The following is a 16,338-nucleotide window of genomic DNA, read 5'->3' on the forward strand; positions in this document are numbered from 1 at the left end:
ATTAAATAATAGATGGCGCTTAAAACCAACAAAATGTAATATTTTTTTTTGTAGATATTTCTGTTAGTGTTTTAATAAAAAAATATGCTTTCCTTGTGTTACTCATGAGTTATCCAGAGTATTTAATTTAGAAAAATAAAGATAATAGATAGAAATAAAACAATATACTTCGTCTCATAGTTGTTTACTTAATGTAGAAATTACGGTTCCTACTATATGCTTCACTTTATTAAATAACAACACAAACATCGCATCGTCATTATTTTGTCATCTATCATCTTTGTTCTGTCATCTGAGATCCGTATCTGTATGTAAGTCTATTCAATTAGAAATATCCAGTTCTGCAAAGCTTTAGTCCTTACACAGATAAGATAATACAGATGAGATAAACCTTTGAAATGCCTATATTAGCCAAATTATTTATTTCAGTCTTAACATTTAGTTATAAAAACCTTTAATTCAGTCTTACATACCGATTAAATTTATTGTATTTTTATTTTAGGATAGCTAGATTTTATTTAATCAAAATCTAGTAACTTATTTTTTTTTTAAATAACTTGCCATTTTCGTTTAGAAAACAAACACAAGTTTTGTACCAAATACTTATTTTCGAAAATAAAATTGCTTAACGCCTACTTATTTCAGCAGGATTCCAAGCGGAGGCACTTCAAAGGTGTCGTTTTTGTTATACTTTGGGCGGCTTGGGAGGTGCTTTAGACTTCGATGCTGGCGGAGGAGTAGGATCTTCGTCTATCGGTTTACATTTCCTTGAAATGATCATACCCACTAAAGAGAGACTCACCTGAAATATAACATATTAAATCATCATCATTATGGTGCTATTGAATGTCCAATTGTTGGGATCAGCTCTACTTTCAGACCCACCATGCTCTCTATTCCTAGAGAGTGTATTTCTCTAAACTATTTTCTTCCACTGTAACCTGAGACTGTAACAAAGTAGCGTAAAAGATATTCGCGCTCGCAATCGAAGTCGTTTTCGTTGTAAAATGGTTCTTATGTCACTAGTTTTACAGTCGCAAATCCCGTACTTCTAATTTTGTCAAACGTACTTGTCAAAAGCCCAAGCTAAAGAAAAGCATATTTAATCTTTAATGTAATCAAAATAAAGTCCATATTAGTCTGAGGTTAAAATATTTCCATACTCGAAAACGATTCCTCGATTGCAAGCTAGCAAATCTTGTACTAAGGTTACAGGTGAGCTTGCAATCAAGGGCCGTAGTGGAGTAAAAATAAAATGAGGCTAAGGTTGATAAACATATGGGCGGCACTATGTTGGACGTGTCTTTGAATGTCCTACGAAATATAGCTTTTCATAGGCGAAGGCTATCCTCTTACCATAGATTTAAAAAAATCAAATACCTACTAATATTATAAATGCGACAAAGTTTGGACCGATGTCTGTTACTGAACCACATCAGAACGGCTGAACGCATGGGCGTACCCAGCTGTTGGTCTTGGGTGCAAATGAGATTTTTTTAGGTTAGTTCATCCGTGACTGTTTTGTGATAATTTTATTAGAGACTCTATAATTGAAACTGAAGCCAAAACTGTTATTTACTTGTTTCGGTCTGTCTGTCTGTATCTTGGCCGACATACATTTTTTTAAGGGAAATCATACATTTTCTGTCTGAACGGATGTTGTTGAAATTTGGCACGGACAGACAGAGATAGATTGAAGTCTGCAATAGCACATACACATGCACATCCCAGAAAAATATATGGCTCCTTTGGGATAGATTTGTTTTCGTTTCTGTATAGTTGTAAATGTAGTTCATGGGCGGAGAACAGCACTGGAATGCCGATCAAAAGTACAACTAGTCTCACCATAAATATAATCAATCCAACAGTCACACCAAGCACAGTCCTCGCCGTATCTCGATAAAGTTCTATGATTGGATCTCTGCATCCGACATCGAAGTACTCTTTCTTCGCCTTGCAGGATTCTCTCTCTCTCTCCTGCACGAGCGAGGATCTGTCGGGGTGGTAGCCAGCGCAGCAGGATATGGGGACGTCGGGGGCGAAGAAATCCGGCACGTTCGGGTTGCGGTAATCATCTGCACTGTACACTCCGCAACAAGATAACTGAAAAAATTATAAATCTATTGAATTAAACTATCGAGGGTCCAAAAAGTATTTCTTATTCTTTCTATTGTCTATGATGGCATTCCGTGAGCTTAATAGTTTAGCGAGTTATTTGATAAAAACAAAACGTTGGCTATCCTTCGATGCTGGGAGTCGCAATTATACATACCTCTTTTTTCGTCCTTTATCACGTAGAATTAATACAGATTTCTTATAGCACGTTTCCTAAGTTAAAGTCAAAAGTTAACATCTCCTCAAGATGCTGTACGGTGAAGTTTTATGTTGGACATTGCTAAGAATAATACTTACAGGTATAATGTGTGGCCGCAATTTAGGAAAAATGCCAGATAGTGGTCAAGCAACATTCAAACTAATATTAGCAGCTGGCACCGAAAAGTTTTGAGAAAATCTAAAGAAATCAATAATGACTGCCATTAGGCTAAGAGATCTAGGGACCTACTCATCTGTCATGTCGCTAAAATTTATTCACTCGTCAGGTGTCCCAAGAACAGGCGCTTCTTAGCTAAAGAGTTATCCGAGCTAAATTTAAACAACCGTCAATTAATGACCCAAAGGTTTGCGCAACGTCTAACGTACGGGGAATTATTTATTGAAAAAACTGAGTTGAGAAGTTTAAAAAGGAATTACACTCTGCGTATTATCTCATAAAGTGTAAGCATAAAATTAGATTAGTATTTGTTGTAGTACGTATGAACTAAATTTTGGTTCTTGTTTGTTATAATAATATAGGTACTAACATCATGCTGTATATTATTCCAAAGCTTGACGTGTCTCGGGGAATCCTCTCGGGCTAATCGGAAGGAGTCTGATAGAGCACGGCTTAGCTTGACCTCGTCTTCGTCAGTCAATTCTGTCGCGATTCCCATGAGTACAGCTTGTATTATCGCTAATACGAGAAGCACTATTGAAGCCTGAAAGCATTATATGTTATGAGTATATTGAGTCAATCCCTTTGTGTACTCATTGAGAGTAACGGCGCGCAAGCAGAGCAGAGCATAGGCTCTGCTATAGACCTATTATACATAAACTGAAAGTTAAGATAAATTAATGTTTTTTGAATTGTTCTCTCTCTCTTCTCATCTCTAAAGGTCTAAAGAAAAATATATACTCACTGCAAATAGTATACAAGTAAGCGAATTATAAAAAGACGTATCTAACGATCAAGACCATGCCTGAGTAAGTAGCGCCTAATCTTAAGAGATCCGTTCACCAATAGTTTTAACCTAAGAGTTGGTGTAACGTTTCTTTTATATAGACATCCCCTTAATGATTAGGCATAAGATTTAGGCGATGCCTAGGTTCTGTAAAAACAAGCATAAGTGTCGGAATTGGTTATCATAAGCCCACGAATATCTTAAGTTGTTTGACTTGTGTTAACTTTTGATTGTACAAGTAGATTCATGTGGTGGTAGGTATATTGTGGTGGTGGTGGTAACACGCTTGCTCGCGTGATATGCCACCACCTACCCCACTCCGCGGTTTCACTGAACTTGAATATATTATATCCAAGGTGAAGTTTTAAGTGTTATTTACCCTGATTTTACTTGGAAATGTTGAGATAAGAACCTTTGTTTTGGATCCAAAGAAGCAGTAAAAGTAAACTATTATAAAATTTAAACCAAATAAAAGTTTTTAAGGTATTATAAATATACCTAGCTTTGTTATAAAACTTAGGTAATAGTCAAAATTAAATTGAAAGCAGACGTTACTTTGCGGAATTTCATGTTATATTAGGTGTTCCGTGATAAGCAGGAGAATCTGTATGGTGAAATTTATAATATCTTCAATCTTTATACTTACTATCATAAGTCGCTGGGTCTTCTTCGTCAGCACAGCGACAATGGCGTAAATGGATATTGACAGAGTGATGGCCGCTGTTATGGCAATGATGATCATCGCCACCCTCCGCCCCGACTGCTCATCCGTGAAGATCTTTATCGCGATCGCCGTGGTCACTGATACGGCGATCAGTGCTATTGACTTCACCTGCAAAACATAAGTAATTTTCTTCCCGGGGAAAGGACAAAATTTTATCTTCTCCCACAGTTTTAATAACTCTCCGAACAAATATATTAATTATATATCTACATATAATAATAAACGGGAGTAAACTTTTCCCCTATTCCTTGTTACCGTACTTTGGCAATTTTATCCATTGTCAGAGAACATAAATTTTGTCTCCTGGCTATGCTAGCCGTGCTAAGAGGACATGAGTGTCCGATAGTGGGACGTTAATGGGTGGAAAATGAAGGTTTTTTTATTTTTTTATTTCACTACATGTTAGCCCTTGACTGCTATCACACCTGGTGGTAAGTGATGATGCAGTCTAAGATGATAGCGGGCTAACCTGTTAGGGAGTACGGTAGTCCCTAATCGTTTTCTACACGACATCGCACCGGAGCACTTAATCGCTTTCCGGCACGTCTCCGTCGGTAGGGTGGTAACTAGTCATGGCAAGACCGAACCAGGGAAAATTCATAAATTATGAATTCCCAAATAGCCCCTGACGGGAATTGAACCCGGGACTCTCTACTTAAATTCACAGCGCTCACCACTGCGCCTGGGATGTCGTCGTTATAATCTATGTACAAGTATCTTTAAGCCCCAAAGCCCGAAAAAGATGTTATTCCGATATCAGAAGTATCATACTTCTGATATCTTCGGATAAGCATAATTCTAATGACACAAAACATCATATTACTTACGATATTAATAAAAGCCAGCACCAAGTAGATTATTTTAAGGATAACGCTGCATGATCGCTTTTCTTTCTTCTCCGTTGTTTGGGTTTGAGTATGAGTGTGAGACGTCGCGTGCAGCTTGCCCAGGCCCTCGGAGCGCGGTGAGGTTTGGGGGTCCGGGGCTTGCCCCTTTTCTGTACAAACAGAAGTCATGGCTTTAATAACTTAGGACTTTGGTTCCAGAATACAGTTTACGCCCTCCATATAGGTATATATATAAAAAGATGAAAATATAATATGTGATGAATATATAACATATAAATGAAAAGACTCTGAGACTTGTCTGAGAAACCGAAACGCTAAAAAGTTTTCGAGTAAATCACTGCCATAGTTTTTAATGAAATTAATCAGATACAGCCCTAACATCACATGCAAAGGTAAAATAAAGTGACCGCTGTCACTAGATTTTACGCGTGTCGCTTTGCGCGTGTCGGTCTTTCATCTTCACTAGGTTTGTCATAAGTAAACACTAAGATTGTTTTTAAATATAATAAAAAATATGCTCCTTTTGATTATTGGATAGAAGCAGGCGTTACTTTGCGGAAATCCATAATATTATTATGAAAATGAAGCATAATTTGCTATACTCCGCGAACAGCAGGAGAATCTGTGTGGTGTAATTTATAATTACTTCAATCCGTATACTCAACACCAAACAGATCCTCGGCAATGTACCCTCTACGCACGTTTCTCTCCGAACCCGGAGCATCCTCAGGAGATGTTGTTTTTATAACTTTACAATTAAGAATTGTTAAGTGTTAACAATTATTTCGCGGAGTTCGCGGAGTATAGTCAAAGTCAAAGTCAAAAATATCTTTATTCAAGTAGGCCCACAGGTGGCAGTTTTGATGCGTACATAAGAATTACACGGTAGTGAGATGATGGCGATAACCACATTCGTAAACTTAAAACTAAAGCTACGAGGGTTCCAAACGCGTCCCGGTCTAAGAAGAAGCCCACAACAAACTTAGCCGGGTTATAGAAAATTGAGCTTTATTTTCATAATGCTCCTTTTGATTTAAAATTACAAGGTAATTCCTAATGAAATATACTTATACACCCTTCAATTTCGTAAGTCGGTCACACGTTGTATATATATAAACGTATACATATATGTTAGTTTCATACCTGGAGCCAACGCCGCGTTTCCCATGGCTGGCCAGTACGCTGGGACTGCGAACGCGTCATCGGGCCCTGTATTTATATGGGGAATATACTACAGAGTCTGTACAATGGTCATGGCCATGGCCCAATGCTCGGTTGAATATAATGGGCTATGAAGTTATTCATGTGGTTTGCGTTACAATCGAGCGGAATTTATGGTGATATCGAAGTACCTTTAAGCCAAACTCACTTTCAATACGCAATAGGTAAGTAATATTGATTTACTAAGTATCTTGAGAAAGAAAAAATTATAACGTGTCGTGACGTCAGATAAGAATACAATTGTCACCACTCCATCTCTTCCCGCGGATGTCGTACGAGACGACCAAGGGAATATGACCGAAAACGGGTAGCAGCGAGTATAGCGAATAAAACAGACAAAACTAATATTAAAAAATACACCAATTTATGACAAAGTTTTATGCAGCTGTACGATGATCTTTACATGTGATTCAAAGGACATAAATTAAACTTAAAAATTATTGTAATATAAAAAAAAATATATTACAAGATAATTGAAAACAATTGAAATTAGCAAATTAGTAAATCCTCTATGCTTCTAATACCATCTACTGCGATCGACGAATCCGTCTGCCCAACGTGGTGATATGGGCAAACCCTTCTATTGGGAGAGGCCTTTACTCCAGCAGTGGAGTGTTAAAGATGTTTTTAACTTTTGACTATAGCTAAATCTACATGTAATGGTTCTAGTAACATATATGCGTATATATGTTACTAGAAACATTCTAGCATTCTATCGACTAAATAAGTCGTTTATTATCTGATTAGACCACATGCTAAAGCATCTTGACAATCGCATATTATTACTTATTTTATTGATATAGTTAGTCGCTTATCAGTTAAATCTCTATTTGAACAGTGATTATAGAAATACAATACAATTCACGTTTAGGTCACCTACATCTCTTGTTATACCTAAGTAGGTACATTCTTGCGATTATCAAAGCACTTGTCATTGGGTAGGAATGAATAATTATAACCTATCCAATGACGAGTGCAAAAAAGAATATGATGGTATTCAAGATTAACTTTTAAAACTTCAGCCTATAATAGTTTAACTGAACTTTTGAATTGCATGGTATAATTTTTTCTTTATAGGAGTCCTTGCAAATGAAATATGAAAACCAATAATAAATTAATTCTTAAATATAATGAAAGAAAAAAATGTTAAAACGGATTTGTATTGTAAACTTTATAGACACTATTTTTTACTTCATTCTTTTTTTTATTAGACGGTCGATTGGCGCAGTGTGCAGCATTCCTGCTTTCTGAGCCCAAGGCCGTGGTTTCGATTCCCACTACTGGAAAATGTTTGTGTGATGAGCATGAATGTTTTTCAGTGTCTGGGTGTTTATGTATGTATATTCAAAGTATGTATAAAAATATTCATCAGTCATCTTAGTAACACAAGCTACGCTTAATTTGGGGCTGGATGGCGATGTGTGTATTGTCGTAGTCTACTTTATAATTTTTTTTTACTATGTTTGTATTTTTTTTAATTTTATTTTATTATTGGACAGCTGGACAGATGACATCAGCCGCTGGGGGCAAGCGGCCTAGTACCGTGGACTGTGGAACTCCCTACAAAAGACCTATGTGGACGTCAATTGCTTGAAATGATAATGATTATGATATTATTACCAATTTATTGTTTTATTTAGGTAAAAAGGTAAAATTAGTGAGTTTGTAATACTGTTGGGGGTAATATCTGGTACTACGGAACCGATTTTGAATTTTTTTTCACCAATATAGAGCCACATCATTTGCGGTAGTCATAGGCTATAGATTAATAAACCTGAAACTGAAAAGAACTTTTCGTGGTAGTCGGATTTGCAAAGTAGGTCTGAGGAAAAACGTTTCTTAGGAACACTGCCTTAACGATGAGAGATTTACGATTGAGTTCTTTAGAAAAGTTGCAGAGCTTGTTTCAACAAAAAAGTCAGCGGCAGCATATTTATAACTATTAAATGTAATAATATACAGTTACAGAGCTTGTTTTTGTGAAGTGAAAACTGCTTGACACTTGATTTTTGTTAAAGGAATAACATGCGTTCGCGTTACTGATGACCTTGACATGCTCGTGACCTATTGCACCGGAATAGCGTCTCCTAGTATAGCAGCCTATGTAGGTACACATATGTAACACATATACAATATACATTACATGTTATATTCTCGACTGTATGATATACATGTTTGACGTTGTGGATAGGTAATGTCTTGTGATAAATCTAGTTTTTCCCTCAAGGCTCCATTGTTTAGAGTTAGTTTAATGGCGCTTATCTCTGGCACTAACTGGATTTGAAAAATCTTTTTTACATTGAATAGCCTAGTTGTTAATTTTCCAAAATATATTTTTTCTACATCACTTTCGAGCCCGATAAGATTCAACTCTTTTCAAAAACCACGTAACCTAACCACCGGTTGGTTATTACTGCGTGCGTTATTGAAGAAAAAAACAATGAATCATAGTAACAAAAATGTTCGACAAGGTAAATTAAAAAGAAAATGTATAGATACAGTAGGTAAAAAAATAAAACCGACAAAACTAATACTTAAGAATACACCAATTTATGACAAAGATACCAAAGGAGATAAATTGAACTTAAAAACGATTGTCTGTTACGTAATATTTAAAAAAAACTTATTAGAAGATAATTGAAAACGATCGAAATTAGCAAGAAAGTTTAATGTCAGTTTGTAAGCCAATTCTTTGAGCATTATTATGATTTTAGAATATTATTTTCTTACCCGAATAATATTAATTTATTGCATAAAATGCCTGACACTATTATGAACTTACTGCGTAAAGGATAAATCACTAATCTGTTGTCTTCTATGCGATGCACGAAATGTTTATGCGGCATTCCTGAATATTTTTTTATTTTTTTAAATCACTGAACCTCACTGAATAGGAATATGGGAATTTTACACGAAAAGAAAAACCGTAATTTATTTTGAAAAGAGAACATGTTTTAGAAACCTAGATGTTATCTTGTTGAATTACGAAATGCACTCCCATTAATATGTGATATATCATCGTACTAGGTTAGGTAATGACATACGCGGCACTTAGCACTTCTTATATGTGTTTTGCGTCAATATGTACGCTAAATAATAAGATAACTCGTATGATACAATGACGGTTTCATAGTAATATAATCAAAATACTTAATATTCGCAAGTTTTTCTTTATTATGCTATTATCACCTGTTTATTTTTGGATAAACAAATTTCGGAGATGTGACGTAAATAACTACGCTCTGGCAGAGCATATATACATAATAAGTATACTTTGTAACATGGTCGTCGGTCGTCGGTCGGTCGATGGAGAGAGCTATGCTCGGAGTATCTCTACGCGATCAAATCAGAAATGTGGAGATTCGTAGAAGAACCAGAGTTACCGACATAGCTCAACGAGTCGCGGAGCTGAAGTGGCAATGGGCCGGGCACATATTTCGGAGAAAGGATCGACGTTGGGGTCCCGAGGTGCTGGAATGGCTGCCCCGAACTGGTAAGCGCAGCGTCGGTCGACCCCCAACGAGGTGGACAGACGACATTAAGCGCGTTGCAGGTAGCCGCTGGATCCAAGCGGCACAGAACCGTGGAATTTGGAGATCCCTACAAAAGACCTATATCCAGCTGTGGACGTCTATCGGTTAATATGATGATGATACTTTGTAAAAGAATGTTAGAAATTTTCCTATTAAAACGAGAGAGCAAAGAAACTTAAAAGGAAGTAGTAGACTTCTTCTTATTATTCTTTCTCTGCTTTTACGTAATTTGAATGAATGAATGAATTTGAAATCGTCACAACATATCTTCTTCAAAATTAAAGATATACATACTTTTAGTTTTAGTTTTGGCTTATTTTTTACGATTCAACTGTCTGATGTCAACCCACTTTGTGAATTATTGAATTATTTCTGTCTGCAAATATTTGAAAATCTATAACTTACCGAAACAATTTATGAACCTTATCTTATATTGCTGATATAAAACTTACCTCAGTAGTAAGGGACGTCTATTTAAGATTCACGTGATCATTTTCTGAGAACGAAAGCGGATATTTAATCGAAGGGGTGTTATAGAAGCAGGCGTTATTTTGCGGAATTCCATGATTTATTATGAAAATAAAGCTTAATTTGTTATACTCCGCTAAGAGCAGGAGAATCTGTATGGTTAAATTTATAATTTGTTCAAACCTTATACTGCGCACCAAACTGATCGCTCCTACACCGGAGCATCCTCGGAAGAGGAGGATTTCTTGAAGAAATTATAAATTACACCATACAGGTTCTCCTGAATTTATAAATAGCGAATTAAGCTTATTTTTCATAATGTCGTATTTGTTTTGACTTTTTAAAATTTCGTCGAGAACTCTTTGTGAGATCAAATATTTTTTAGAAAAATTACTTTTAGACTTGCTAGTCTTTTTATGATACTAATAAAAAAACAGAATATTAAGTACCTAAAATTATAATCATTGCTCAAAATCGAGGGTAAGTCATAATTTTTATGGGTGGTGTCCCAGTACCCCCCTTCAATACAACCTTGTATATCCTGTGTAGTCTTTCCAACTTTTAGTAAAGTCCGCAAAAAAATAAATCTTTAAGACCCTATTATCCTTTTTTAGTACCTTGTTTATGTTTATTTTTACTATCTATATGTTCTTAAGTATTTATGTATGATTGAGTATATATTAGTTTATTATTTTATATTTATTTATTATATTTTTTATATTTGTGAAATTTTGTTTATGTATTTGTATTTAGCTATTAGAATGTAGGTTTATAATAATTTTACACCACCTGTCCGCTCTCGCTCATCTGGTCCTAATCCGACGGTTGCCTGGTTGAGATCGCTACTAAGCGATAAGGCCTTTTGTATTCTACTTCTGTCTTTGTATTTCTATTGTTTTTTTTCTTCATGGTATACAAAGAAAGCGTTAAATAAATAATAATAATAAACCTTTTGTAACTTTATGAGTTACCTTATAAATATAAATAAATATACTACCCACAATACACACATCGCCATCTAGCCCAAAAGTAAGCGTAGCTTGTGTTACGGGTACTAAGATACCTGATGAATATTTTTTTTGAATATAATACACGTAAATACTTATACTACCTACACAGATAAACACCCAGACACTGAAAAACACTCATGTTCATCACACAAACACACCAGTTGTGGGAATCGAACTTACGGCCTTGGACGCAGAAAACCGGATCGCGGCCCACTGCGCCAACCGGGTGTCTAAATTATATCCACGGCAGGGGATATAATTAAAGTGTCCACCTGCTAAAGCCCAGGAACATGGAATATGAGTTTACGCCTCCCTAAATTATTACACATATATTATGTTATAGCTGTGGGAGAAAATAATTTTAGATAATTGTCTCCTGCCCATGCGATGGATTTCCATTTACCACGAGATGGGCCACCTGTTTTGTCCGGTCCATTTCTGCCGGACGTAAAAAAGCCTATTTAATTTAAGGCATTCACGATTTTACTATAATTTTGCGTGGTTTATAAACTTATGTTGTCTAGACTCCGAACATATAAAAGTTGGCCAACTCCTTAGCTTGTTAAAAATAGGCAATTGTTTCAGTATTTCTGCTGTCTTCGTTATATTATATACACTATTTCATCCAAATAAATCATTTCACACAAATAAATATATTTTCGATGTGTGTATTGTCGCACAATAATAAAAAATAAAGCTTAATTTTCATAATATTTAGGTGTAACAAACCCAAAAAAAAAATTCTTCCATGCTACTTACTAACGCTTACGAACAGATAGTCAGACGGACGGACAGCCGGAGAAAGTAAAACTACAAAAGTTATTCCGGAAACAATTAAACGCAGAGTTCTATGCTTACTTTATTTTTTTGCAGACCATCAAATAAACTCTTGAAGCCTTTGGTTACTGCCACTCATCGACACGTTGCCATGGCGATAAAACCGCAAACACCACGCACAATTGAAAGGTACCACCACCACCAAGGCCTTCGCTCAAGGACGCGAAATTTGCGATTACCACCTATTCCAGAAGCACAAAAGTGCTTTTTCATTTAAATAATTGTAAGGTTCACGGCCTCTCGGAAAAAGAATAAAAGACAAGCCTGAAATAATAGCTGCTTCGTTGGTCTAGTGGTTTGACAACCTCTCTGGCGCAGTGATCAGCGCTGTGGTCTTATGAATGAAGATCCCGGATTCGATCCCCGGCAGGGGCCTATATGCCTCACGACAAAGACTTGCAATGCATCCAAGCGATTTAGAGTGTTGGTACAATATCGCGTTAGAATAGACTAGGGGTATAGGTTTATTATAACTGCTATACTCAGAGGCGTGCATAGAGAGTATACACAGGGTAGGTATGCAGATGCTATAAAATGAAGAAAATCTCCAGCATGAGTTATAAATACTCAAGAGTAGGCTTTTTATAACTCTTACGATGCCTATTTAAGTTTTTTATAACTCGTACTGGAGATTTTCTTCATTTTATATCATCTGCATACCCTGTACATACCCTCTATGCACGCCACTGGCTATACTCCTAACAGATTAGCCAGCTAACATCTTAGACTGCATCCTCATTTACCCCAAGCACGGCTAGCTTGGGCAGGTGACAATTATCTCCCCGGGGTAAGGATGAAAACGTTTGTTTTCGCACTTTATCAACTCTCAGAGCATTAGCGCACAAGTGGAAATAATATCCAAATGATATTATAAACGGGGGTGAGCTTCTCCTTTTCTCTATTCGCGTGATTTAGCAAATGGAAACGTTAATTATAGCCTTGTCAGGTGATATAATCGGGGAAGCCCCGCTGAAGTCAAAGTCAAAAGTCAAAGTCAATCTTTATTTAAGTAGGCCCATAGGTGACACTTTTGATGCGTGCATTACATGAGTATTACACGGTAGTGAGATGATGGCGATAACAATATTCGTAAACTTAAAACTAAAGCTACGAGGGCTCCAAACGCGCCGTGGTCTAAGAAGAACACCACAGCTAACTTAGCCGGGTGTTTTTTTTTTGTTACCACCATCTCACATTGTCATTCAAAAATTATTAGAAGAGCAACCTGGTTAGAGCAATCATTCACACCCAATGCAAGCTTTTTTATCGTTTACGTAGTCCTTTATACTATAAAAGGACTTTTCTATAAGCTTACGTTTAATACAAACTTTGAACTTTTTAAGAGACATCTCCTGATGATGTTGCAGTCCAGTAAATAGTGTGTGCTTGAATCAACGCAAGGGCCTGAATTGAAATTTACGTTAACCATGTTATAAGAGCGTCTAATGAACTAAAGTTGGACAGTTAAGCAACTTACTAAAAAACTGGTTCCTTAAGAAAGTCTATATCGACTTTTGCCCCAAAGTGCCTAGAAAAGTAGTGTTTATATTGTCTTCGTACAGGGAGACTATTGCCCATTTTCACTAAATCTAGGCATCGCCTTAATCAAATGCTAATTTTTTAGTCATGTTCATAGAAAAAAAAGTTCAAGGTGAAATTGTTGAAAACTATTGTTGATTGATATATCAGGCAATCCTTACTGCAAACTGACCTAAGTAACACACGGGGTTTTTATGAGTAGATAGAAACTGCTTCTTTAAGAAGCGTTTTAAAAAGAGGACTGCTTCAGATGACCTCAGAGAGACGGCAAACATAAATGTCTAAATTATTTTAAGTTTAGAAAACTAAAAGGCAATAAAAACTAATGAATTGTGTTTTTTTGTACAATAGGTACGCGACTTCTTCTATTTACAGAACATATTAAGTACACGCACGTCCTACTTACAGGGGTAAGTATTCACCAAAACAAACATTAATTTCCTCAAATCTAGATCACCTTCATTGACACGGTTTACTTGAATTCCAAATACGATTTATAAGCTACTAAAATACATTTTACAACCTTTTTTGGATTTCTATTCTTAAGCAAAATCCCTTTTCCTACTAATATTATAAACGCGTAAGTATGTTCTTATTTTATCTTTCACGTAGCAACGTATTGGCGGTTTGTTGAAGCTTTGAATCAGTGTACGAGTGTTCGGGAGTGTTTACTGTATTTGCTGGTATTATTTTTTATTTATTTATTAAAAAACAAGAAATAAAAATGTTTACATAGTTCTAAGCACCCCTCAGTTTTGACAACTTTTCGGGGTGCTGCACAATCCTCTTTAACTAAAACTAAAGAGAAAATAAAAGAAAGAAAAGTAACTCTGATAAAAATAAACAAAAATTGTTGGTATGTTTAGAAACTTATTGAAGTGCAACACTGCATTGTAAAAGTAACTATTTTATATTAAAAAAAATTGGTTGTCTGTAAAGTCGGCTTACTGACGATAGTTGAACGTGACAACGTCGTAAGAAAATATTGATGGAATGGTTGCATTTTTCAAAAGAAAATTTTAATTTTATTTGTTTGATAGATATTATCGTTGCTATAAACAATTGACACCACATTCACTTTTCACTGCACTTTATCCTTGCCGAAAACATGTAAATGTATTATTGTATAGAAGCTGTCCACACGGACGCATCGCTCACTCAAGTAGGAGAGAGATAGATGTCGAACGCGGAGGCCGACTGTGCCTCACTTCAAGCCTTGGATGGAACGCCTCAGAGCGAGGTAACGCCGCACACGTCATGTTTTTTCGTGCGTGCAGCCGGCTCCATCGAATTACAAGACGTTGTCACGTCAAAAAAGTGTACAGTACATAGATAACATATCCTGAAGGACACTTCTGTTATTACGTAATAATCAATCGGATACTTTTATGCCAATAAATCCAGATATAATTTGATATGGGCAATTTTTAAAATTGGTTTTGTGCGATAATACATATAATAATTTTGGCCTTACATATAAAAACCTTAGTTATATTATGAAATACGCTAACGTGTCTTTTATTGATTGATTGTTGGCCCTTCCTTCACGCCCTAACTAACCAATCAAATTTTGGCATAAAGTTAGTTGAAATTACAAACAATAATATCGGCTACTTTTTATCCCAGGAAAATAAATAGCATTTGTAATAAACGCACCCACAACAACAACAAAAAAAAAAACTTTATTGTTCTTATCGTTGACTTTGCTATTAAAATCTCGTAGGCTGTGAATGCATCATCTTGATTCGGATACGATATGGTTCTACTGTAAATGGAGTTGTAGGCTTACAGTGAATAGGCAGTTTATTTTAAAATATTTCACATCGACCTTAAGGCCGAGCGATTTAACGTTCCGGTACGATTTAGCGGAGAAAACTAGTGTGTATTGGTTTAATATTAATGCATATTAGCTGACTACTTTTTTAGACTGCATCATCACTTACCACCAAGTAAGGTTTTAGTCAAGGGCTAATTTGTAATAGAATAAAAAAGGCTTTATTTCAAGACCTGTCAATTTAGGTTTTCGTACTACCTAGCTTTATCTATGTTAAATGTATTAAATATACATCATTGGCACGGGCATCCTCTCATAGAACAGAAAGATTTAAAACTTAACCTCACGCTGGTACAACGTGGTTTTGCGGGCTTAGTTATCGATTATTACAAAATATTGTGATTTTGCCCGTGACCGATAAAATGCCGAGATCTGGTAGTTGACAGCGCAAATTTCCTGATTTCGAACTGGTACTGTCCAAAACCTACATAGATTTTACAATTATTGGTCCGAACCCGGTCTCAAGCTATGTCGTGATTTCTAACCACTAGACCAACGTGGCAGTCTAATTTCCATATTAATATGTAGTAGGTACTTCCTAATATTATACATAATACGTACAGATTTTAATCTAGAATATGTACCCGCCGGCTACTAAGTTTAGTATCCCGAATATTTTAACAAAATTTCATAGCTACTTTAATAAGTCATCGGACGTTGATCAGAGAAAGTGTTAAGGCAAGCAGTGAGCTGTTGACCCCGGGGTGAGAGCACTCTACAGTGGTTAGAATCCGTTGCCATGGTGATTTGCCGTAGTACTTGATAAGGGTTACCAACCGTTCTGGAAAACTTGTCGCACTTAAATAACAGTTTCATTTACGAAAAAACTCAGGCGTCATTTTAAAATGCGCAAACAGCCCTTTTTTAACCGCAACAGCGAGTACTAAGATACTGCTTATCCCGCATCAGTAATAAAAATATATAGATAGCATTTTAAAAATACAGAGAAAAAAAACATGTCAGAAATGCTTCAAAGTACAAAATCGGGACCGTCCAGAATTTTCCAAATTTTAAAATGGGCAAACGGTTCTTTTTCAACCGCAACA

General features: G+C 36.0%; 1 protein-coding gene across 2 annotated transcripts; it reads right to left on the reverse strand.

Moving 5' to 3' along the window:
• Positions 1–168: 168 nt before the first annotated feature.
• Positions 169–9,084, reverse strand: LOC120624785. Of its 2 annotated transcripts, XM_039891518.1 has the most exons (7): positions 8,854–9,084; positions 5,994–6,059; positions 4,830–4,999; positions 3,925–4,110; positions 2,862–3,035; positions 1,846–2,103; positions 169–802 (listed from the first exon to the last, which is right to left on the reverse strand). In XM_039891518.1, the coding sequence occupies exons 1-7, from the start codon at positions 8,915–8,917 to the stop codon at positions 686–688; spliced, it is 1,035 nt and encodes a 344-aa protein (XP_039747452.1). In that variant the 5' UTR covers positions 8,918–9,084; the 3' UTR covers positions 169–685. The 2 variants fall into 2 exon arrangements, with proteins under 2 accessions (XP_039747452.1, XP_039747453.1); XM_039891519.1 differs by lacking the exon at positions 5,994–6,059.
• Positions 9,085–16,338: the final 7,254 nt, after the last annotated feature.

This window comes from Pararge aegeria, chromosome 6, assembly GCF_905163445.1.
Source record: "Pararge aegeria chromosome 6, ilParAegt1.1, whole genome shotgun sequence".
NCBI classification, from domain to species: domain Eukaryota; kingdom Metazoa; phylum Arthropoda; class Insecta; order Lepidoptera; family Nymphalidae; genus Pararge; species Pararge aegeria.

What these genes read in the sequence shown, in the direction of transcription:
- LOC120624785 (XM_039891518.1), bottom strand. Translation starts at nt 8,917, where the DNA reads ATGCCGCATAAACATTTCGTGCATCGCATAGAAGACAACAGATTAGTG. An exon ending in AGTGATTTATCCTTTACGCA is followed by an intron (nt 6,060 to 8,853) that starts GTAAGTTCATAA and finishes ATATAAATACAG; the next exon opens with GGCCCGATGACGCGTTCGCA. An exon ending in AAACGCGGCGTTGGCTCCAG is followed by an intron (nt 5,000 to 5,993) that starts GTATGAAACTAA and finishes CTGTTTGTACAG; the next exon opens with AAAAGGGGCAAGCCCCGGAC.